The sequence below is a fragment of the Rhamphochromis sp. 'chilingali' genome (genome assembly GCF_963969265.1).
Source record: "Rhamphochromis sp. 'chilingali' genome assembly, chromosome: 1".
NCBI classification, from domain to species: domain Eukaryota; kingdom Metazoa; phylum Chordata; class Actinopteri; order Cichliformes; family Cichlidae; genus Rhamphochromis; species Rhamphochromis sp. 'chilingali'.
This window is the reverse complement of record NC_137929.1, coordinates 7,186,384-7,211,633: the sequence shown is the minus strand read 5'-3', so window position 1 is coordinate 7,211,633 and position 25,250 is coordinate 7,186,384. Positions and strand designations below refer to the sequence as shown.

The 25,250-nt window shown below is 44.3% G+C and overlaps 1 protein-coding gene across 4 annotated transcripts; it reads left to right on the top strand.

Annotated features, from left to right (window-relative positions):
- Positions 1-3,711: 3,711 nt before the first annotated feature.
- Positions 3,712-24,985, top strand: LOC308404465 (uncharacterized protein). Of its 4 annotated transcripts, XM_080894533.1 has the most exons (4): positions 3,712-3,899; positions 18,020-18,125; positions 22,930-23,526; positions 23,852-24,985. In XM_080894533.1, the coding sequence occupies exons 2-4, from the start codon at positions 18,108-18,110 to the stop codon at positions 24,542-24,544; spliced, it is 1,308 nt and encodes a 435-aa protein (XP_080750659.1). In that variant the 5' UTR covers positions 3,712-3,899; positions 18,020-18,107; the 3' UTR covers positions 24,545-24,985. The 4 variants fall into 4 exon arrangements, with proteins under 4 accessions (XP_080750659.1, XP_080750660.1, XP_080750658.1 ...); XM_080894534.1 differs by lacking the exon at positions 3,712-3,899 and having other exon boundaries at positions 17,848-18,125; XM_080894532.1 differs by lacking the exons at positions 3,712-3,899; positions 18,020-18,125 and adding an exon at positions 19,941-20,802 and having other exon boundaries at positions 23,855-24,985.
- The last annotated feature ends 265 nt before the right edge of the window (positions 24,986-25,250 follow it).

Genomic DNA, 25,250 nt, shown 5'->3' with positions numbered 1-25,250 from the left:
TGGTCAGCAGCTAAAATCTGGAGCCGTTCTTTGGTGGTAATTAACAGTTTGTTCTTGTTAGCTAATTATGTAATTAAAGGTAGCAGCAGAAGCCTTGTGTTGAAAGCCCATTCACTCACACATTCACACAGTATGTGTGTGTCTGTGTTACACTGTGGACATCCCTTCTGTTGGAGCGCCATCTTGTGGCAGGTTTAAGAAATGTTCTTCTTGTAAATCCAAACTGATGCACCTCCATAGCAGACTGTGGAGGCTTTCAGTGACATGAAGACTTGATTTATACTGTCATATTCTCCTGTTACACAAAGCACAGCACGCTGAACATGGATGAACTGAAACTCCCAGCATCTGACTGAGGAAAAGCACAAATCATTCTCACACTGACTCCTGCTTGATTTTAGATTTGCTTTCAAATCCTCACACTTTCATATGAAGCACTAAATGGGCTCCAGACTGTTTATCTCAGCTTCCTGTCAAACACACTGCTGCTCACACCGAGGCTCAGTTTACTCCTCCAGCCTGGCTTAACCTGCTGTCTGTTAAAAACAGTCCCACACTCCTCTGTTTAATCCTTCTGATCAGACTCTTTGATTTTGTATTGTTTTTACCTGAAGTTGTGTTTTTGACATGGTTCTGTCTGTGAAATAAACCTCACTCACACACTGCTACAGTCCTTCATACACTTAGAAACGAAGCTGCTCCTTTCCTCAGTGCTGACACATAAAGAAGAGTTGCTTTTATATCCAACACGTCTCTGTTCCAGAAAACAGCTTCAGCAGCCTCTGAGTCTGAACTTGGAGTTGGTTATAAGCCACAGGCCTGTGTGCACAGCAATGAGGAAATATAATGCAGTAAGTGAAACATGGATGTGTGGAACAGATTATCCCAAAGGTTGATTCTGTTCATCTGGACGTTCTCAGTGAAACATTTGGTCTCTCGGTCAGGTGACTCCTTTAGTCTCAGCTGACTGCAGGTTTCCAAACCTTTGTCACTGGATCACTCACTTCATCTCCAACGTGTCCCTGACACAGACAGCTGGAGCCGTTACAGCAAAATCATTGATCATCGTTTTTAGAACATTAGTTGGTGTTGGTGGGCAGGCTAGCAGTGCTAATTGTTAGCACTAGTTCTGCTGCTCTCCCTTTGTCTCTGTTATTGTTGGTCTTTAGTGAACAATAGAAAGTGTCTTCATGAGACTGTTGCCTAATGTTCAAATGTAGATAACACCACCTGCACCAACCTGTTACACAGCACAACCCTCTGGTGTAGCTTTGGCTGGAGCACATATTGGCAGCTCCAGTGACATCACCACTCCATGGTGACATCATCTCTACAGACTGTGGCTGTTACATATCCTCACCTGGTAATAATAAGACTGTCCTCAGCTGCACACAGCTCCAAGATGAACAAACTGAAGTAAATACAAATTAGAGTTACGATAGATTGAAATCTTGTAATCAGAGCTAATTCTTAGTGAAACTCTCACAACATCATATCATAATCCTGGGTTAGTGTCTCGGTCTCAGATCACAACATCAGCACAGGCTTGGCTTGGGTGAGGTATTGAGTGGTTCTTGTCCATGACAGCTGCAGGTACAGTGCCATCAGCCATGCTGCACCACATGTCTGCCCAGGAACATTAGTGTGGCTGAGTCTCATGTAAACATTGTGCTAAAGTGGTGGGAAAGTGGCTGCAAGCTGGCTGCACTGTGTCCAATACTCTCAGTATGATATCCACAAACCTCTGAGTGTCACAGAGTGGGCCTGTGCTCAGCTCACTGTGCCCCATTCAATTCTACTTGCATAGTTTTACAAGTAAAATTAAATATACAAGTTGCTCAATGATAAGTTATTGTAGTAACAACTAAGTCCATGGTCATTATTTGTTAATAGGAGCTTAAAGCTTCTGCACCAATCATGGAGCACCAGGTTTAGAGCATGTGGATCTACAAAAGTAAGTCCCAGTAAGATGGGCTGAGCCTTACATACTAGAAGAAACATGTCATTCCCAGCAGATGAAGCGCCCTTTAAAGCAGGATCTCACTTTCAACCTAAAGAACTTGCTATGAGCATGCAGTGCATTCATGGTTATTATTCATACGATTGTGGGGAGCTAATAAAGTGCAACTATCACATTACATTTTATTATTAAATTGTTGTTAACAATCCCTTCACTTCTGCTTATCTAATTCATGGTTGCAGGATGGCTGACAGCTTCCATTAGGCAGGAGGTAATGTCCATTCTGGCCACAGTGCAACCCACAATGTGTAACTGACACTATTATATTGCATTATGTCACATTGTTACATCTTTTTAATAAATGATGACAGTCAGCTGAATTTGCTGCCCCCTTGGTGGAGGACATCAGGATCAGCAGCTGCTGCTCCATCACAAACACCACAGAAGAAGAACAACACTGGATCAGATTATCTGGACGTGTTTGACAGGGACAGTGTTCATGTTCATGGACATCAGGACAAAAACAGACGATGGAAACCTGCCAGATTTGAGCTAAACTGCTCGTTTCCATGTGTAGTCCCTGGGAGGTCACATGACCAACAAAGACACACAAGCTGTGTCCCAAAACGTCGGCTGCATCCTCCGGAGGCCGCATTTGAAGGCCGATGACGTCACAGCCAGGCGACGAAGGCTGTCCCGATTCCTCGACTCCTTCAAATGCGTCCTTCATTCCCCCGAGTTTGAAGGATGGGTCGGGTGTGTCCTTCGTGGCCCACCATATCCCAGAATTCATAGCGCGGCCCAGCCAAATTTCAGCTGCCAACAATGGCGGCCGCTACTAAGTTTTAAAATTTAACGAGGGAGTACTACTTACTTACAATGAATTCCTTACACTATATAATTTTCCCGTCAGTGTTGGGGAATTCTCAATGGTGCTTGGTGCCATACCCTCAGGGACTTTAATGTTATATAAAAACACTGACAGCTCAATATCTGCCTCAGTCACTCTCCCTGATCCAGCTGAGTCAGCAGTGGGAAAAATCTGCTTTTCACAGGAACTTGGTAACAGCAATAAGAGAATACGTAGTTTATTCCAAGAAGATATCATGTCTCTCCCATATATAGAATATCTTACTGGAACCGACATGTTCCAGATATCACCTGGAAGACAGTCTGGATGATCCCATAAATATCTAATTGTGAACAAGGTGAAGGAAATCTCATATAAAATTCTTCATAAATGTGACCCAGCCAGTCACTATATGGTAACATTTAAAAGAGACATAAATACTAATTGAACTTTCTGTGGGGATCATCCAGAAACTGTGGCACATCTCTTTTGGTTCCTCTACACAGAGATTCTGGAAGAATTTAGCAGTTTTGTTATTGTCCATATTTTAAGGGAGTTTTCTTTACGATGGGAAAATGTTTTATTCTGTTTCTTTAAGTTCCCCAGGAAGAATGATAAATGTTTTTTTTATAAAAAATTTGTTAATACTTTTAGCTATTTTATATCCATAAATGTAAGTTTATTAATAAAACACCATATTTCTGCCTTTTTATAAGGATATGAATTGTACATACAATCAATTTCAGACTCAACCAACAAAAAGCCTCTCAGAACAATATTTATATGTTGAATTTTTTCGCCTACTCATATCATCATTTTTTTACTCCTGGTTCTGTATGTTCATGTTCTGTTCTTTTGTAAACTTCATCTGTTTGTATGTTGTATACTCATTGTGTTTCAATAAAGTTCGATTTAAAAAAAGGTACGTTCTAAACGAAGCTTCAGACGTCACTGATCACGTGACTCTGGCCAAACGAATCAAGCCTCGACACGGTGCTTCTGAAGCAGCGCGTTGATCTTTCTGACACACGCACCGGAGCGTCAGCTTCAAGCGGACCATCACTACGTCTCACATCTAAAGGTGTCAAGGTAACTTTGAACTGAGTTCAGTCAATCTGGAGTTTTCCCAAGTTTTCTGTTGCTCTCTGTGAGAGAAGAGCGTTAAAGGCGGGGCTCTCCAGAGTCCAGCAAAACAGGAAACCACAGCTGGGTGTGTGTAAGTGTGCAAACCAATAGAATGCATCGTGGTGGGGGGGGGGCATCACGGGCAAGAAAAAAATAAAATAATCGGTCGTACCCATGCTTCCCCGACGTCATGCCAGCGCATATTGGGAAATTCGTAGGCACCGATCGGTTTTCTATCAGCCATTTGCTGGGAGTAAGGGCGCCCTCCGTTTGCGAGGTGCGCCTGCTGCTGGCGGCACAGGGAGGAGAGGGCGGGGCGGCGGGGAGTCTCTGGCTGGCTGGAGCGGCATCTAATAACCAACTCGCAAAACAAAATAAAAACAACACAACAAACAGATATTATGATACAGACTTATAATCTGCACCGATGTTTTTTCTACATTCTATAAAGTGAGCGCGAGAGCCCTCGGTGCGCCTGCGCGCTGCTGAAGTCAAAGTAAACTTTATTATCATCTCCGCTACAGACAGTCCAGCATATAGAGAGACGAGACGACGAGGCTGCAGTTACAGCGGTGCAAGTAAACAAACAATAAATATAAGAAGAGTAAGAAAATAAATCTACACTTTAGGACTCGGGGTAAAGGATCAATAACAATTTAAATTTATAATTTACAGTTTGATGATTTAAAGTCTCACACAACCCGTCAAAAGGGGCGGGGCCGGCTGCTTCCAAGTAGAGCACATTTCATTTATAATGATGTAAATCCAAGCCCATCATGGATTCACGATCTGAATCCTGGGTTGTGTGAAATCCCAGAAATCAACCTTAGACAAAGTGAATCTGTGAACTAAGGTGTAGGTCTGTTAGGCAGGGCCGTGCAGAGAGGTTTAAAGGGGCGGGTGCTCAAAGTTAAAAAGGGGCACATTGAACCAGGCTGAATAACAACAACACACATTCATCAAGAATCTAATATGGGCAACAAGGCAAAGCAAACGTAGCCGATGCTTTACCTGATGGGTACAATGTTGCTGTTGAGGGGTTGCTGTGGATAGTGCTGGAGGGCAGGCAGGGCTGGACTGGGACCGGCATTGTTCTCCGTCGTTTTGTACATTCCTTTTTTGTGCGGCAAAGAAAAAACAAGAAGGTATTGGAACCGGAGAATGAACGTTTTGCGGTGCTGCAATTGCAAATGCTTGTATTTGATGCGGTACTTGGATTGTTTTGCCAGGAGTTCCCGGCATGCAATGCACAAAGTCACGTGGTCTGTCAATCGCTATAGGAAAAACCATAAAGCCTTTGCATGAAAACAACTGCTTTGATGTACACTGCCTTGTTGGTATATATGTATCAATCTAATAAAGTTAAGCCTACACCATTCTCCCTATTCGGGATTTTAAACAGTACATAGATAAGATAAGATAAGATAGAACTTTATTAATCCCTCGGGTGGGTTCCTCTGGGAAATTCGATTTCCAAAAAAGCACAGCACCGACAGAAGTTACAGAGTTATACACACACACATATATATAAATACAGAGACAATATAAATAAAATATACGAAGGGGATAAATAGAATAAATAGGAATAAAAATAAAAATACAAGTGAATTGCACATTTCAAGTATTGAGTCTATTGCACCGTTGACTATTTACAAAAGTATTGCACAAAAGGTATTGTACAGTGAGGTGAAGAGGCACTACAGCTTAGTTGTTCCCTCCTTTGTCCTCCTGTTTCCCCTCCCTCTCCCCACCAGAGAGGAGTTAAACAGTCTGATGGCGTGTGGGACAAAGGAGTTTTTAAGTCTGTTAGTTCTTGTCTTTGGGAGAAGCAACCTGTCACTGAACAGACTCTTCTGATTGTTTATGGCCGTGTGCAGAGGATGCCTGGCATTGTCCATAATGTCCATCAGTTTCTTTAATGTCCTTTTCTCTGCCACTGTCACCAGAGTGTCCAGCTTCATGCCGACCACAGAGCTAGCCCTCCTGATCAGTTTCTCCAGCCTGGATGAGTCCTTCTTTGCTGTGCTGCTCCCCCAGCACACCACAGCATAGAAAAGTACTCCAGCAACCACCGACTGGTAAAACATCCTCAGGAGCTTCCTGCAGATGTTAAAAGACCTCAGCCTCCTGAGGAAGTACAGTCGGCTTTGGGCTTTTTTATACAGGTGCTCTGTGTTGCATGACCAGTCCAGTTTATTGTCCACCCACAGCCCGAGGTACTTGTACTTGTTGACCACCTCCACCTCCTCCCCCTCTATCTGAACCGGCAGTGGACCTGCTCTAGACCTCCCGAAGTCCACAACCAGTTCCTTAGTCTTTGAGGTGTTGAGTTGCAGGTGGTTTGTGTGACTCCATGCGACAAAGTTCCTCACCAGACTTCTGTACTCCTCTTCCTGATCATCCCAGATACACCCCATGATGGCTGTGTCGTCTGCAAACTTCTGAATGTGGCATAATTCAGAGTTGTAGCAGAAGTCAGAGGTGTACAGGGTGAAGAGAAGAGGGGACAGCACAGTTCCCTGTGGTGCTCCTGTGCTGCTGACCACTGTGTCAGACGTGATGTCCTTCAGCCTGACGTACTGTGGTCTGTCGGTGAGGTAGTCGGAGATCCAAGCCACCAGGCAGGGGTCCACCTCCATCCTGTTCAGTTTTTCTTGAAGCATACAGGGCCGGATGGTATTAAAGGCACTGGAAAAGTCAAGAAACAGTATCCTGACCGTGCCTTTTCCCCCATCCAGGTGTGAGTGGGCTCTGTGTAGGAGGTACAGGATGGCATCCTCCACTCCGACACCCGCCTTGTATGCAAACTGTAGTGGGTCCTGGGCATGTTGTACCTGTGGTCGGAGGAGGTTGAGGAAGAGCCGCTCTAGAGTCTTCATAAGATGTGACGTCAGTGCCACCGGTCGGAAGTCATTCAGCTCATTGGGCCGGTTCTTTTTGGGGACCGGGACGATGCAGGATGTCTTCCATAGGGCGGGCACTCTCCCCAGTCGCAGACTGAGGTTGAAGACTCGTTGTAGCGGCTCCCCAAGTTCAGCAGCACACGCCTTTAGCATCCTAGGACACACCTTGTCTGGGCCTGCTGCCTTTCTGGGGCGAAGCTTCCTCAGTTGTCTCCTGACCTGATCCACTGTGACACTGGGAGATGTTTGGGAAGAGGGGAGGGGGGGAGATGTCTTGCTGCTGAGAGAGGGATTGGAGGAGGGGGGTGTCATGGTGTCAGGAAGGGGGGGAAGCGAGGGAGGTAGGAGAGTGGGGATTGGACTCTGTAGTGAAGGTGAGGGTGAGGGTGGGGGGGTTGTGGGCTGGTCAAACCTGTTGAAGAAGTTGTTGAGTTCGTTTGCCTTCTCCACAGTCCCCCCCACTGTGCTTTTCTTGGTGTTGTGGCCTGTGATGGTTTTCACACCATTCCAGACCTCCCTCATATTGTTCCTCTCCAACTTCTGCTCCACCTTCCTCCTGTAGGTGTCCTTTGCTTCCCTCAGGCAGCGTTTCACCTCCCGCTGTGCTGCCTTCATCTCCTCCTTCACTTTGCTCCTGAAAGCCTTCTTCTTCATGTTGAGGACAGCTTTGACTTCCTGTGTTACCCACGGTTTGTTATTAGGATAACACCGTACCGTCTTAGCAGGGGCGACCGTGTCCACACAAAAGTTGAGGTAGTCTGTAAGACAGTGTGTCGCCCCCTCTATGTCCTCACCATGTGGGCTTAGGAGCACATCCCAGTCTGTGGTGTCATAACAGTCCCTCAGAGCATCCTCCTTTTCTGGGGTCCATCTCCGGATGGAGCGCGTTGTGACCGGCTGCCTTTGGACGAGGGGTGTGTATTGTGGCTGTAGGTAAACCAGGTTGTGGTCTGACTTCCCTAGTGGGGGGAGGGGGTGGCTCTGTATGCATCTCTCACATTAGCATACAGTAGGTCAATTGTCCTGTTGCTTCTTGTGGGACAATTCACAAACTGGTGAAAAGCAGCCAGAGTAGAGTCCAGTGTGGCATGGTTAAAGTCTCCAGATATAATAATGAAAGCCTCGGGGTTTTGTGTCTGAAGTCTTGCTGTGACTGTGTGTATTTTCTCACAGGCAGCTGTTGCGTCGGCCCTCGGAGGGATGTAAACACACACACAGATCACATGACTGAACTCCCGAGGTAGATAATATGGCCGCAAGCTAACAGCTAGCAGCTCCAGGTCCGGACGGCATACCGAAACTTTAACGGAGACGTGTCCAGGGTTACAGTATCTGTTGTTAACGTAGACAATGAGTCCCCCACCTCTGCTTTTTCCGCTGGCCTGCGTGTCCCTATCGGCTCTCACGGGTGTGAAACCGCATAGGTCTACGTTAGCCTGCGGCGTTAGCTCGGTTAGCCACGTCTCCGTGAAGATAAACAAGCTGCACTCACGGTATAGTCTGTGGTTGTTCAGAGCGCACAGTTCGTCAATCTTACAAAAACAAAAGACTGCTTGGTAGAGTTAACCTCCTGAACTATCTACAACACATGGTAGAAACCTGAAATTAAGACCAAGAACACTAGAGGTGAGACATGATCATTAATTAATATTAAAATTAATAAATGACAGATTTAGGGATATTTATTTACCAAAACAATAGAAAACAGCATGGTAGCACAATATATTTTGTTAACACAGCAACCTTTAAATATGAAAGGAGACAGAGAAAGAAAGGTGAGAAAGAAGAATAAGAATAACACTTAATTGAGTTTTTGATGGCATTTTACACACAGTACTAATACAGTATCTAGAAAATATGGGAAAATACTGGCATCATATACAGTACTTACTTCTGAAGAAATTATATGGGACCCTGAAAAACAGGACACAAGTGAAAGGACAAAGAACTGTGAATGGCAATTGATGGACTTGCTCAGATGATCACAGTACTGGCATCTTTATTCCAGAAAGGAATTAGAGAAATCATATACACTAGTACTTACGTTGATGAACTTAAAAAGTTGAATGGTCTCGAACCTCTTAAACAAACAATGTATGATCAGACCCTGACAAACAGGACAGAAAGGAATAAAGATTAGATGAATATTAAAATCTATAAAGGACAGATTATGATTGAATTGTATCACCAAAGACTATTCACTCATCAATAAAAGGTCACCTACAACACTTCCACAGCAGCAACACTGAACATATCTTAAGACATGGATACCTTTATGAAGTGAAAGGACAGACAGTGAAGGTTGAGAAAGAATTGTACTTAATAGATTTTTTCAGACGATGACAGTACTGGTATGCTTACTCTAGAAAAATGGTTGAATCATATTCCATATAGTACTTACTTAAAATGAACACACTTCAGTCCTCCTAAAATGACTGACAGCATCTGAAATGAAACACTGACAGATTAAGACTGTAAGAATATATGTTTATAAATGCCTAATACTCCAATCTCATATTTATTCTATCTATTAAGATGGACAAATTCTAAGCATTTACCAATCACTTGACTTGTTTGAAGTGAAGGCAGATGCTAAATGTATTCATTTAGGCAATAACAATAAAGCTGAATTTAATATTAACAATAGATAATTAGGAATGTTTTGCTCATTTTTATTTCACCTCACCAGGTTACAAAAGGAGCTTTCTCAGCAGGTCACTCTTCTCAGCTACCCTGTCAATGACCATGTCAGAGTCCAATGACATGAGAATGTCCTTTTCAGTGGCCATCAGCATAAACATCTCCAGCTTGTTTGCAGACAGGCTGCTTCGGAGTCTGCTTTTAATGAACTTGAGTGTAGAGAATGTTCTTTCACAGGCAACCTGAGTGAGGGAGAGGGTCAGCAGGTACTTGTATGCCAGCCCAAGGAGACGATAGGCATCAGACAGCATGTTGAACCGCCTGAGTATTTGATAGCAGCACCGTGGGCAATTTTTGCAAGTACCACAGCTTTCGGTCACAATTTCACTTTCTTCGTCCCATTCTTCAGATCTGTCCTTTGCTGTTCTGGTCGTGTACTCATCTACATGTGATGTCTTAAGCCTTTCCCACTGTTCAGCAAAACGTTTCAGTTCTGACTGAAGGTTATTAACTGTAGCCCTGCTGTCAAATTTAAGTAGACAGGCGCTGAGGTTCTGAAATGCATTACTTGGAAGAGAAACTGTTCTGACCTGGCTAAACTTCCTGGGGTCCAACCATGCCAAATCGGCAAGAAGAGGGCCATGTATGACAAATCGTCTGTGGATTGCTTCAATAACTGTGTCCAGGATGATGTTGTGCACTTTCACCTCATATGATTTCTCAGCATTGATTTGCAACTCATCTTCAGGCATCTCTCCGGCCATGCCTTTTCTCTTTTTGGCTCTCTTTTTAGGTAGTTCAGCCTCCACTTCCATGTCTGTGTTGTTCTCCCTCTCCTCTAGTTTTTGATTTGTCTGTTTCACAAATGTGTCTGCAGCTGTCTTCACAGTTGGAAAGTCCCTGGCAATACTTTTGAGGCCATCTTGTGTGGCAGTCACCATATGATGGGCAGAGAGAATGTCCATCCCCTTTGACTGGAGGTACTTTGACAGACGAGTTGTTGCTCAAACACTCTAAGAAATATCTGTGCTGTTAACACAGTTTCATGCTTCAAGAGACACTCTTTAAAGCCTCGTGCTTTGGCACGAACAGCTGGCTTTTCTTTTTCCCTCTTTTCAATGGCTTCCATCGTCAGCACTACATGAACGAAGAGGCCATCATCTGGTTTTCCAAAATGTCCAAAGATTTTCTGGAGGGCATCATGCTTGGCCCACCACCGTGTCTCACCTATTGGACTGAGGCGTCTGTGTCTTGTGTTTTCGGTTTGTTTCTCCCACAGATTAACCCTGTGATAGGACTCCTTGATGAACACAGCTATGTCATTAAGTAAATTAAAGAGTGATCCACTTTCAATGACACTTTGTGTTGTGTCAGCAATCACAAGATTAAGTATGTGTGCATAGCACCACACATGCACATGAGTTGGAGACTGGGCAGTCATAAGTGCTGAAAAGCCTTTGTACTGGCCCTGCATATTTGAAGCACCATCTGTTGCATTCCCAATGCACATGGCCTTGTCTAGATTCAGATGCTCTAAAACTCCAGAAAGCAAGTTTACAAAGTACTGCCCCGTGGATGCTTCGCACCTCACTATGGAGACAAGCCTCTCCTGCACAGACTCAGTAACATACCTGATGATTACTGAACACGGATCATAACCTGTGATGTCTTGGGTTGTGTCTAGCTGAACAGAAAACATCCCAGCTTTCTGGACATCACTGGCGATGCTCTCTTGAAGGAGATCAGAATCAGAATCAGAAAGGGTTTTATTGCCAAATGTTGAGCAGGTTTACAACATTAGGAAATTGCTGTGGTGCTTCAGTGCAAACATACTGTTATAAATTACGTTTAAATAGACATGAAAATAAAAAATAAGAGTAAGAATTAAAAGTGCTAAGTAGATAGATATATACATGATATATACATGAGTGCAGGTGGTGATCAGTGACAAACATGGAATGATGCAGTGAACACAGCGTAGGGTCATGTGTTAGTGGTGGGAACAGTCATACGGTTATTGTTCATGTGTCCAACAGCAGAGGGGAAGAAACTGTTCTTATGGCGAGAGGTTCTGGTGCGAATGGACCGGAGCCTCCTGCCTGAGGGGAGCAGGTCAAACAGACTGTGTCCAGGGTGAGAAGGGTCAGCTGAGATCCGAGCTGCACGCCGCAATGTCCTGGAGGTGTACAGGTCCTGCAGAGATGGGAGTCTGCAGCCAATCACCTTCTCAGCAGAGCGCACAACACGCTGCAGTCTCTGTTTGTCCCTGATAGTGGCTCCAGCGTACCACACAGTGATGGAGGAGGTGAGGATGGACTCGATGATTGCGGTGTAGAATTGCGTCATCGTCCGTGTTGGCAGGTTGAATTTCTTCAGCTGCCTCAGGAAGTACATCCTCTGCTGGGCTTTCTTAATGACGGAGGTGATGGTGGGCTCCCACTTCAGGTCCTGGGTGATGGTGGTACCCAGGAAGCGGAATGAGTCCACAGGGGTGATGGGGGTGTCAGACAGGATGATGGGGGGGAGTGGAGCTGTGTGCTTCCTGAAGTCCACAATAATCTCCACTGTCTTCTGGGCATTCAGCACCAGGTTGTTGTGGCTGCACCAGGACACCAGACGTCCAACCTCCCTCCTGTAGGCAGACTCATCCCCGTCCGAGATGAGTCCAATAACGGTGGTGTCATCTGCAAACTTGATTAGCTTGACAGACTGGTGGGTGGAGGTGCAGCAGTTGGTGTATAGGGAGAAGAGCAGAGGAGAAAGAACACAGCCCTGAGGGGAGCCGGTGCTGATGGTCCGGGAGTCCGAGACATTCTTTCCCAGCCTCACATGCTGCTTCCTGTCCGTCAGGAAGTCAGTGATCCACCGGCAGATGGAATCAGGCACATTCATCTGGGAAAGCTTGCCTTGGAGATGGTCTGGAAGGATGGTGTTGAAGGCAGAGCTGAAGTCCACAAACAGGATCCTGGCGTAGGTTCCTGGGGAGTCCAGATGCTGCAGGATGAAGTGTAGGGCCATGTTGATGGCGTCATCTACAGACCTGTTGGCTCTGTATGCAAACTGCAGGGGGTCCAGGAGGGGGGCCGTGAGGGTCTTGAGATAGGAGAGAACCAGGCGCTCAAATGACTTCATGACCACAGATGTCAGAGCCACGGGTCTGTAGTCATTTAGTCCAGTGATCCTAGGTTTCTTGGGGACAGGGATTATGATAGAGGACTTGAAGCAGGCAGGCACATGACATGCCTGCAGTGAGGAGTTGAAAATGCCAGAAAACACTGGGGCCAGCTCGTTTGCACAGTGTCTGAGGGTGGCAGGAGACACACCGTCTGGGCCGGGAGCTTTCCGAGCATTCAGACTCTTAAACTGCTTCCTCACATCTGCTTCATGAATATGAAGAGTTGTGGTGGGAAGAGGTGGTGTGAAATTCTCTTTTGTGTGGGGTGAGGGGAGGGGGGTGTTGTAGGTGAACAGTTTGAAGGTGGTGATGGCTCTATGGAGGGGGGAGAGGTGGGGGAATGAGTGTCCAAAGTGTCTCTATTATTGGGGCCGTTGGAGGTGTGAAGGCTGCCTGGTGGCTCGTCAAAACGGCAGTAAAAGTCGTTAAGGGTGTTGGCCAAGAGCAAGTCATCAGTGGAGTGGGGGGTTTTAGGCTTGTAGTTGGTGATATTCCTAAAACCTTTCCACACAGAGGCCGAGTCATTCTCTGAGATCTGCTGCTGCATCTTCTCAGAGTGCTGATGTTTAGCAACGTCCACTTCTTTAGTGAACCTGTACTTGGCCTCTCTGTAGCAGTCCCTGTCTCCGCTTCTGAACGCCTTTCTCTTTTCCAGCCACAGCTTTTTGAGTTTAGGAGTAAACCAGGGTTTGTCATTGTTATAACTCACCCTGGTGCATGATGGCACAATGCTGTCCTCACAGAAGTGGATATAGGAGGTGACAGTGTCCGTAAACTCGTCCAAGCTGTTAGAAGCAGCCTTCATTGTGTCCCAGTCTGTAGACTCCAAACACGTGCGAAGCTCCTCCACAGCCTCGTTGCTCCACAGTTTTTTGGTCCTCACGACAGGTTTGGAGAGCTTCAGCCTCTGTCTGTACGCGGGGATTAGGTGGATCATGACGTGGTCAGAAAGTCCGAGTGAAGCGCGGGGCACCGCGCGATAGGCCCCGCTGATCGTGCTGTAACAGTGGTCTAATGTCCTCTCCTCTCTGGTCGGGCATTTAATATACTGCTTATATTTGGGAAGCTCATGGCTCAGATTGGCTTTGTTAAAGTCCCCAAGAGCAATGATGAGAGAGTCCGGGAATGTCCGCTCCATGTGCAGTGTCTGCTCCGCGAGTGCGCACTGAGCTGCCTGCGCAGATGGCCAAGTGCATCAATCACTGAGTTGACAGTTGTTTTGGGTGATGAGAGATCCTCTACCTCTTGATCCACTGGTCTGATGCAACTTCTTGCTTTTTTCAATGCAGTCATTCAAATGTTCTCCAAGGCACATATCATACTTGCCTAATAACACAATCAGTTCCAGAAAGTTACCATGATCGATGGTGTTATCACCTAAAGTGTATGCAGCCTCATTCTCCACATGCCTATAGCTGAGTCCCCTCTTCCCAAGTACTTTGATCACATCCACTATACGCTCTAAAACTTGCCGTCTCTTTTTCACTTGTGCTCTGTGAGCTGACAACTGACTGCCAGCAAACAAGCTCCTGATGTTGCCTTTTGAGCACCTTAAGAAAAAAGCTTCAGCACAGGTCTGGTGTGTATTGCTCTTTTCATGCTCCTCTGTGCGCAGATGTATATGTCGCCAGTCACTCATGCCTGTTATAAATGTGCTGGTGTCAGTCAGCCTTGCAAATGCCAGACACACAAAGCAGAACAATAAATGGCGTTCTTTGCAATAAGTAAGACACTTCCTGTTGGTGCCATCTTTACAGCTGAACACCCTCATCACAACTGCACTGCTACTGTTCTGCTGTGGGTGGTAATCTAAGAAGGCCTGTAATATGGCAGGTTCAGGGCGAGCAAAGTAATCGATGCCCTGGCTCTCTCTCTCTTGCTCTTCCATCTCTCTCTCTCTTGCTCCATCTCTCTCTCTTGCTCCATCTCTCTCTCTTGCTCTTCCATCTCTCTCTCCTGCTCTTCCATCTCTCTCTCCTGCTCTTCCATCTCTCTCTCCTGCTCTTCCATCTCTCTCTCCTGCTCTTCCATCTCTCTCTTCTGCCCTTCTGTCTCCTCTGTCACAGACTTCTCCACTTTTGATGATAAATCAGCTGGTGCAACATGGATTGGCACAATTTGTTAAGATTTTGAGAAGTTTGAGAAACTAACCTTAAGCATAAAATAAAATTTACTATCAGTAACTTCATAGCACCCGCCCAGCAGTATATAAACTCCGTCATGCTAGTTACGCTGTACGAGTTATTCTAAGCGACTATATAAAGTCACCACAACGAAAACAAACTACAACTAAAATTAGTTTATATCTGACACAGATAGACAGCAGGTCATAACTTCTTACCTGAAGTTCAGTTCCTCTGCCACTATGACCGGCGGCCGCCTCGGGTCTCTCCTCCTCTTGCCTCCCCTTTCCTTCATCCACCTGCTGGCCTCCACCACTTGCTGATCTTGCTAAATCTATGGAAGCTGTGCCATAGCTACCACCAAACAATTCAGTAATTTTCACACATTTGGCAGCGTCTGCCTGAAGGGCTTGTTTCTTTTTGGCCCTAATTTTTTCGGCACCTCCTTTCCTTTTTTTGTTCTCCATTTTCTTTAGTTCGTCTATAAGATTGCTAAACAAGGGGGAGGGTGCATCCGACCTCCTCGGCTGTAATTGGTCCAGCCCAGAGTCGATCATGACCAATTGGCCAATCCAACACCTTTCATTGTTTATACCCTTCCCAAAAAAAAAAGAAAAAAAAAAAAAAAGAAATCGGTCGGCCCATAAAAACAAAAAATCGCCAGCGGCCCACCGGGCAAATGATGGCCAGTCCAGCTATGAGGGCAGGGCTGTGTTGGTCTGAGACTGTAGACATTAAAAAGTCCACAGGAGAGATGGTAGCTGATTAAACAAGTGTCATGAGATAATAACAAAATGCAAAGATTGGTGACAGCGCTTGGAACCATAAGGCAACAAAAAACTGTGAGAAATAATTTAGGCTCTGCCTGTGAATCACTCTTTGCTTCTCTTCTTCCTTCCATCCCATCATTTCATATATCACTCTGCACTTGCTGTCTATGTGAGAACAAGGCACAACTTGCTATTGCAATAAACTATAATCTAGTTATCCACACCTAACAACTCTTGCACTTAATCTATAATAAAATGATGACAGAAAAATGTTATAGCCCTGCCTTTAGTAGCCTCACACAGCTCCTGCTGTTTCCTCCTCATGTCCTTACCAGCCATGTCTGCACAATGTTATATCATGAGTAATATTTTTTTTAAAAATCCATCTAAATAAAAAACACACATGCACGCACACACAGTGACATTTTAGACCTTCTTCAGAATACTGTATATACTATGGGCATCATGGTGCTGATCCAGAATCCTTACATTATTATTTATTACTAGAGCTACAATAATAAAGCAAAGAGGAGGGGGAAGTAATAAATATGAAATAACGTCATTATGATGATTCCATGTGTTTCACTATCCACTCTGTGCAGGGCAAAGCTTATTACATTTTTAAACTGTAGAGATACAATAATCTTCCTGCTGTAACATCCAAATTTTGTCTTATTTAAAATATAAATCTAATATAATCTGCTTCTTAATGTATGTTCTTTAAAATACAGCTTGTGTTTTTAATATATTATAATTATAATAATGCATAATTATGTGGACATGCATATTAGATCGTTTTTTAGTGAAATATAATTCCCCCAGAAAGGCAGGAAAAGCCTCAAGGGCGATCATTGGTTAAATGTGATCATGTGACTGATGCAAGCCAGATCCTTTTATTTAGCAAAACTGTGATTAATAGTTAAATATTATTGTTGAGGGGCACAGACAGGACTCCGCACACACACACACATTAAAAAAAAAAAATTAAAAAAAAAAAAAGTTGCCTCAACATAAGGGCACCTTGGGCACCCATCAGGAAAGGGGCGGGTGCTCAAGCCCCTCTACCCCCCCCCCCCCCCCTCTGCACGTGCCTGCTGTTAGGTTAATTGTGCTGATCCTCGGGTTGGGGGATTTGTGTTTGTACTGGAGCGCAAAATTCAAACCAATGGAAGATGGACAACAAAAGTTCAAAGCCATCAGGTGCTCAGGTTAGAAAAAAGAGAAAAGATGCAGGTAAGCAGACGCGTGATTGGATAATGGCAGGTCATCCTGAACCAATCAGACTAAACTCCAAACAATACATTATGTTACAGATTTTAATATTAATTAGTCATTGTTACTTGTTGATTTGTCCTTTTCTCATTGTGTGACGAATTATGACGACTGTTTGGTAGCTGTTATTGTCTCTCTCTCTCTCTTCATGTGTTTCTCTGGTGAAACAATAGTTTTGTGTTAATGTTAGGGCTGCACGATTTTGCATAAAATGAGAATCACGATTTTTTGGCTTAGAATTGAGATCATGATTCTGTCATAACAATAAATAAACATAAAACAACAAATGTCTCACGTTTTGTTGTTGCAGCAAAATGTTCTCCTGCTTGAAATTCCGTCTCCACCGTTGCTCGACGCTGCGTGTACAGAGCAGGTAGTGCAACAATAGAAAAATAGTTGCGGGACGGCACTGTGTAGCGTTTGTCTAGGGTGTTGATCGTTTTCCTAAATCCCTCGTTTTGCACAGTGTTGATGGAGCCATATCTTTGGTTAGGTGATAAGTGATAGCCTCCGTAATGTCTTTGTGCCTGCGGGAGTTCGACGTGTATAGGGAAGCGCTGTATAAGGTTCCCGTTATTGATGTTTGGGTGGTTGACCGGGACGGATTTTCTCCTGTCACTTTCTCGTCATCCCTGACGTGCTCTCCGTTGTTGTTTCCCTGCTAATTTTAGCATCACACGGCACAGCTTCTGTATCACGTGGTATAAGGCTCCGCCCTTGTCATTTGTTGAGCAGGAAGAGTGAGCGCTTGTTTTTATGCAGAGTACGTCCCGGATCAAAATGTGAAGTTTTACAAATCACCACTTCTTTAGTGAATATCATTTCAGTCTCAGACAACCTCGTTTCTCTTACAGAGGTTGAATGCACCTTCTGCGGATGGCGGTACCACACAGTGTGCGTGGACTTTCCCTGCACAGACGGCAACTACAAATGCTGTGAATGCTAAATAAACAGAAACAAATGATCCCTGTTGTCTTTGCTTGATGATTGGTTTGAGTCTTGACAATCCACATTGCTGGCGTTGCATCTTTCAATGGCAGCAATGGCAGGTATCAGTGCTCAAACCTTTTGTGTTTGTTTCCAACAAGTTGCCCACCTCGGGAAACAAAAATGTGTTCTTTTACTTGTCAGATGAACATATGAGACACTTTGACTCTTCAGTGCAGTGTGGAGCCTAACAAAGATCTGTTTTGTGTCCCAGCTGATCAGCAGGAGGAGGAGAGTCTGACGGAGCAGCAGAGGAACATTTTCAGCTACTTGGACTCAGCTCAGCCACTACAGAGGAAACAATGAGCTCAACACAGAAGGTGACAGACAGAGCAGGACCATATGACCAAAGATATTTATCACCATATACATCCGAACATTTGCCATAACGATGTAGCTGACGATATAATTGACACCAGACAAAATACTTTACAGCTGCACAACTTTATTAAAAAGCCATCAATGTATTTTCACTGAAACAAGCAGCTGTTGTTTATGTGCATTAAAGTTATATAAAAATGTAACAGTGCAAATGCAAATTCCTCGCTGACAGTTTAACCAAAAGGCGTTTCCAGTGGAAACTGGCCGACACATCCTGAGCATAACCATGTATAATATCCACTAAACTTCAGAAGAGGTTATACAGTCGTGGCCAAAAGGTTTGAGAATTGCATAAATATTGGAACCTGGAGAAGTTGCTGCTTAAGTTTTTATAATAGCATTTTGCCTGCACTCCAGAATGTTATGAGGAGTGATCAGATGAACTGCATCGTCCTTCTTTGCCATGAAAACGAACTTAATCCCCAAAAAGCCTTACCGCTGCATTTCATTGCTGTCATCAAAGGACCTGCTGAGACCATTTCAGTGATCGTCTTCTTAACTCAGGTGAGAATGTTGGCGAGCACGAGGCTGGAGATCATCATGGCTGTATCCCGATTCAGGTTCTGCAGCTTTAAAGTCCTCGAGGGCCGCGTACTCAAAGACCGCTAAGGCCGAAGTGCGAGGCTCGTAGGCTCGTGAAATGGGACGTCTAGCCTCCGTCGCGCTGCACAGGTTGCCTAGCAACCATGATACTAACAGCTGGAAATGTTTCATACAGCTTTGTTTGACAGAAATGAAGGAGAACATATTTAGTTCATTTGTTTCTACATGAGCTCTGTGTGATTTGATGAGTATCTGAGGCTGAGACCACAGGACTGTGAAACATGATTGTTGGGCTTCATTTCTGTGCTGAACAGTCGTTTAAGATTAGCTGTAAATAACAATTAGCTGATGTTGTTCATGAGACTAAAGTCATCTCACTGTGGTAATGTAAATATAATATGGCCAATATTATAGTTATCATATTAATCACTTCACTCACAGACAAGTATCTGTGACAGTGTTTATATAGATGTATCATATATAAGAGACAAATATTGTTCCTTCAGTATGTTGGTACTAAATTTGGCTCAATGCTTACATATACCGTATTTTCACGACCATAAGGCGCACTTAAAAGTCTTAGATTTTCTTCAAAAAGTGCGGCGCGCCCTATGGCGCACCGCGCTATAGGGCGCACCGCGCTATGTGTTGTAAGGAGGACGTAGTAGAGAACACCATAAGAACATTAAAGGGTGAAGTGTGGGCGTTGATCGTATATACCGGGACAATCGCACATACCTGTATAAAAGAACAGGTATGTGCATTATGCAGGACATCGTTGTTTTAACAACCCTGAAAATGGCAAAGAGACACGCTTACGAAGCACAGTTTAAACTGAAGGCCATCAGCTACGCGGAGGAACATGGAAATCGAGCAGCGGCGAGAGAATTTAAGATTAACGAATCGATGGTTCTCAAATGGAGGAAGCTGGAAAACAAGCTCCGGCAGGTCAAGAAAACGCAGCTGAGTTTCCGCGGACATAAGGCGAGGTGGCTCGAGTTGGAGGAAAGACTCGAGCGGTGGATCATCGAGCAAAGAGCGAGCGGGAGAAGCAGTTTCGACGGTCACCATTCAGCTAAAAGCAGTTTCACTAGCTGAAGAGATGAACATTGAACATTTCCAAGGAGGTCCGTCTTGGTGCTTTCGTTTTATGAAACGGTGCCATTTTTCCATCCGGACCAGGACTACGGTAGCGCAGGAACTTCCAGCGGATTATAAGGAAAAGCTGGCCATCTTCCGCTCCTACTGCAGCAAACACATCGGCGACAAACACATCCAGCCCAGCCACATCACAAACATGGACGAGGTCCCGCTCACTTTTGACATCCCGGTGAGTCACACTGTGGAGAAGAAGGGGACCAGCACGGTAGCGATACGCACAACGGGGTATGAAAAGTCTTCTTTTACTGTTGTGCTTGGCTGCCATGCTAATGGACAGAAACTGCCGCCTATGGTGATTTTTAAGCGGAAGACTTTGCCTAAAGAGAAGTTTCCAGCAGAAATCATCATTAAGGCAAATGAAAAGGGCTGGATGGATGAGGAAATGATGAAAGACTGGCTGAGGGAGGTGTATGTAAGGAGACCAGGTGGTTTTTTTCCACGCATCACCATCGCTGTTGATCTGTGACTCTATGCGTGCCCATCTCACAGCCGATGTGAAAAAACTTGTGAAGCAAATGAACTGTGAGCTTGCTGTCATTCCGGGAGGCCTGACAAAGGAACTCCAACCGCTGGACATCGGTGTGAACCGCCCGTTCAAAGTAAGGCTGCGAGCGGCCTGGGAGCGATGGATGACCGGTGGAGACCACAGTTTCACTAAGAGTGGAAGGCAGTGCCGGGCGAGTTACGCCACAATTTGCCAATGGATTGTAGATGCTTGGGCTAACATGTCTGCTGGCACTGTTGTTCGAGCTTTCGCAAAAGCCGGCATCGTTTCCGAGGAGCCGCACGGCACAGAAAGTGACTCTGACAGTGAAGAAAGTGAACCTGGCATGTTTGATGGAGATTTAGCGCAGCTGTTCAATTCAGACACAGAGGATGAGGACTTCGATGGGTTTGATTGATGATAAAAATGTGAGTACCAAACTTTGTTTTGCTCCTGCTTTATTTTTAAATACGCACACTTGTATGCTTGTCTGTTGTTGATGATGACGATTATTGGTAATAAAAATGTGAGTACCAAACTCAGTTTTGCTCCTGCTTTATTTTTAAATATGCACACTTGTATGCTTGTGTGTTGTTGATGATGACGATTACCGGCAATAGAAATGTGAGTAAGGTACCGAATTCAGGTTTGCTCCCGCTTTATTTTTAAATACGCATACGGTACTTGTATGCACCCTATGGTCCAGTGCGCCTTATGTGTGTGTTAAATACAGTAAGGGCACACATAACTGAGACTGCGCCTTTTAGCACAGTGCGCCTTATGGTCGTGAAAATACGGTATGTGTAAAAAGCAAATGTAGGAGCTGTGATAACTGTGTCTGATAGAATGAAGAGTAGACTGATATATGAAATATTCCTTTATTGGGTGAGAAAATCAGACCATGTCATAACTGCTTTAAGTCACACAGAATAGATATCAGAGCCTTAAACAGGCTGACTTCTGCTAAATGGGTCAAACTGGGCAGAAAGTCTACAAACACATAACATCCTTATAGAATATGATGTAACACTATAGATCAACTTAGCTCAGAATATATAAAGCATATAAACAGTTACAGCAATATGATGCAACAAACACAGCAGCTACTGATCCAAAATACTCAAAGCTTCATAGAACTGAAACCAACATTTATTTTTAGCTCCATCCTGCTGCTGATACAGACTTTAGGTTTCTGAACATTAAACTTGTTGCTGCCTTTCATAGTGTGTAACTTGAAGGCCCTGAGTACTTTCTCCCACACTGAAAACACTGGGATGATCACATTATTTGAACATTACCTAATAAGACTGATTCAGCACAGACAGTTATGTTAAACTTTCCTAGCAGTCCTTCACAAACAGGGAACAGTCTGTCTATTCTCTCCATCTGTCAGCTGCTGCTGGCTCTTCCTCCTCCTCTTCCTCACACACTGCTGAGTTTGTCCTGGTGGATCATCAGGGGTGCAAAGCCTCACAGATGATGTGCAGCAGTGGCTCCCTCAGTCTGTCCTCACTCTGGACACTTGCAGCTTATCACACATGGAAATCAAATGTGTGATAAGCTGCAGGATTCAAACACAAGTGTAACTTATAAACACATGTTCATACTTTTATTCCACAATCAGAGAGAAAGAAACAGAGAGAGAGTGCAGGACAGACAGACAGGTGACAGTCTCAGGTGTACACACTGCTACACAACAGCACCAGAGAAGCAGGATTTAGTGTTTGTGTTATTACGAGTGTAAACAAGAAGAGTTCCAGATGGTGCAGTGGACACAAGTGTGACTGCTGTGATTAAAGCATCTTTCTTTCAGCTTAACGAGTGAACCGTCAGCTCGTTCAAACACACGTTAAAGTGCGTTTGGCTCGACACCAGCGAACAGAGGCAGCAATATAACACAGCTAACATTAACAGTGCAGTGAATCCTGCTTGTGCCGTGATGTTCAGGACTGCAAACCGAGCAGCATCACTGACTTTCAGCTTGTTGTGTTTGTGGATATATGACTGACTTTAATTATCCACAAAATCATCACATTCTCTGTCAGATTAAGGTCGACTATTGAACGGCGTATATTTTAAAGGCTTTAAAACCAAGTTAACGCTGAAAGTACAAACATCACTAATGTCACATAACTCTGCCGACAAGGCATAGCTATGGCTATGAAATGCTCTTTGTGTATCACTTCTTCATTATGAAAGATGTCATTAATGCACTAGTAATGTCTCATCTGGAGTATTGTTCAATCATTTGGTCAGCAGCTAATAAGACAGATCTTAACAGACTTCAGTTAGTCCAGAATAAGGCGTCCAGATTAGTGTGAAGATGTTCATACTATACTAATATTGATAAAATGCATAATAACCTTTCTTGGCTTAACACCAGGTTGGATGTAATGTGTTAGAACTACCAGCAGGTGGGGATAAGAGACCTTTAAGGTGTTTGGTGCCACGCTCCACCTTCAGGTTTAAAACTAGTGTTAATGGAGTTTGAAGGTTGAGTTTGTTCCACGACTGCATTTCACTCACTGCCTCTGTTTGTATCTCTGTCACTGCAGGACCAACATGGAGCCAGAAGTCAGCGCTCTCAGGAGGCCGACAAACCTCACAGAAGAAAGGGAGAGAAAAAACACACCTGTGACGAGTGTGGGAAGGGTTTTACTGTGAGGGCTTCACTAAAACAGCATCAGGTCATCCACACTGGAGAGAGACCGTTCAGCTGTGACTTTTGTGGGAAGTCTTTTTCCTTGAAGCGTTCCCTAAAACAACACCAACTCATCCACAGTGGAGTTAAAGCGTACAGCTGTGATCAGTGTGGCAGAGCTTTTACTCAAAGTAGCCACTTACAGAGGCATCTAGTTACCCACTCTGGAATTAAGCCATACAGCTGTGACATCTGTGGAAAAACTTTCAGCCAGAGAGGGAGCCGAAATACACACCTACGCATTCACACCAGACATGATGTGTACTGCTGTGAACAGTGTGGCAAACAGTTTACAACTCACACACACTTGCAACGACACATGTTTACCCACACTGAGGAGAGACCTTATCAATGTGACCTGTGTGAGAAGACTTTTAAATCTCCACGTCACCTGAGAGGACACCAACAGATCCACACCAGAAAGAGACTCTACAAGTGCAGCTACTGTGAGGTATGTATTTATATTGTTATCTTGTCATTTTAGCCTGACTGTTTGGAACAACTCTGCTCATTAAACTGTGTTAGCATGTTAGCAATTCTACTCCATGGAAAAGCAGCTCTGAGTGATTATTCAGATTTTCCTTTCAGTTATGATTTTAGTATTACTGTAGTATTATGGTGGTAGTATTGTAGTTATTGCAGCCCAGTAAACTGAGTGTGTTAACTGAAACAGTCAAATGTAGTTGGACGTCTGCAGAGATGCTCTTTATTTCAGGCGACGTTCAGGATACAAATGTTGAAGGACTGACTTACACTGTCTTTGTGTCTTTGTTTAGAAGCAGAGCGACACAGATGGATCCAGTTCTCAACCCTGTCATCACTGTGGTGGTGGGAAAGACTTTCATTGTGACCTCTGTGGAAAAACTTTCAGTCGGCAAAAGACCCTAAAAAGACATCAACGTAGACACACTGGAGACAAACTGAAATACTGCAAAGAATGTGGGAGAAGCTTCACCACACCAAGTGATTTAAAACGACATGAACTGATTCACAGTGGGGTTAAAAAGCACCTCTGTGATCAGTGTGGGTCATCCTTCACCACTGCAAGTCAGCTTAAAACACACAAAGGAGTCCACACAGGAGAGAAACCACACAAGTGCAGACACTGTGAGAGAAGCTTCTCACAGTCAGGTAATCGTAACAGTCATGAACGTGCACACATGGAAGGAAACTACAGCTGTGACCAGTGTGACAAGAGCTTCAGGAATCTCAGTTCATACTCTGCACACAAACGATCCCACGTTACTAATAAACTGTTTCACTGTTACCAATGTGCCCAAACATTCACCTCATTGTCTGCTCTGTGCAAACATCAGCGCGATCACTCAGGGCTGAAATCACTCCCATCACTGGATCACAGTGAATCTGAAGACACAGAAAGATCCTCTGGTTTCTGTGTCAGACTCAAAAAGCTTGAGATCAGGCTCCACAGAGTTCAGATAGAATCATTTAAACTTGTGTTGAACTGAACTGGTTGCTGGGCTGAACTTCTACATAATACAGATCTACATGGGATCTTCTTTTCTGTTTTTTACTGAGTCAGTTTTGTCCTTTTTTCTCTGTCCTGGTTTTGCTCGTCTGTAAATGATTGAAACTCAGTCAAATAGTTCATTGTTCTCCAGCAAAACGTTTTGGAAACTCATGTTTAACCTTTAAAACTCTGACATGTTTTAGCACACAAGGCTTCATTGGGGAGTTCACTCATGATTGGACCATGAGAACAAAGGTTTTTAGTTCTTTCAAAGAGAGTCTTGGAGATGTTTGATGTTTCTGTTTTTCTGAAACCACCTGAAAGAAAAACTATTTTTCTTGCTTTATGTAGTGTGGAAGTTTTTAATGTTTCTTCATCTGTGATGTTCTTGAATGTGTTCACGTGAAGATGGTACAAATAAACTGTCCTTTCAGCTTTAGCTCCTAATTTATTCATTATTTATGGATGTAGCACAGCAGCCGTCTCTTGATTAACACATGGAGGGCTCGGGATCTGATGGTGTCGTCTCCCTAATTTGCCCACTCAGTAAATCTCACTCATGGCCAAGAAATTGAAATAAACCTTGTTTCCCTGCTGGATAGTGATCCACTGTAACTCTGCTCCTCCTTCCTGTTTAGGATTTCTGTGGCTGAAGTAAAATTCCCTCCATCCATCACTTATCCTAGCTAACCCAAAGTGAAATA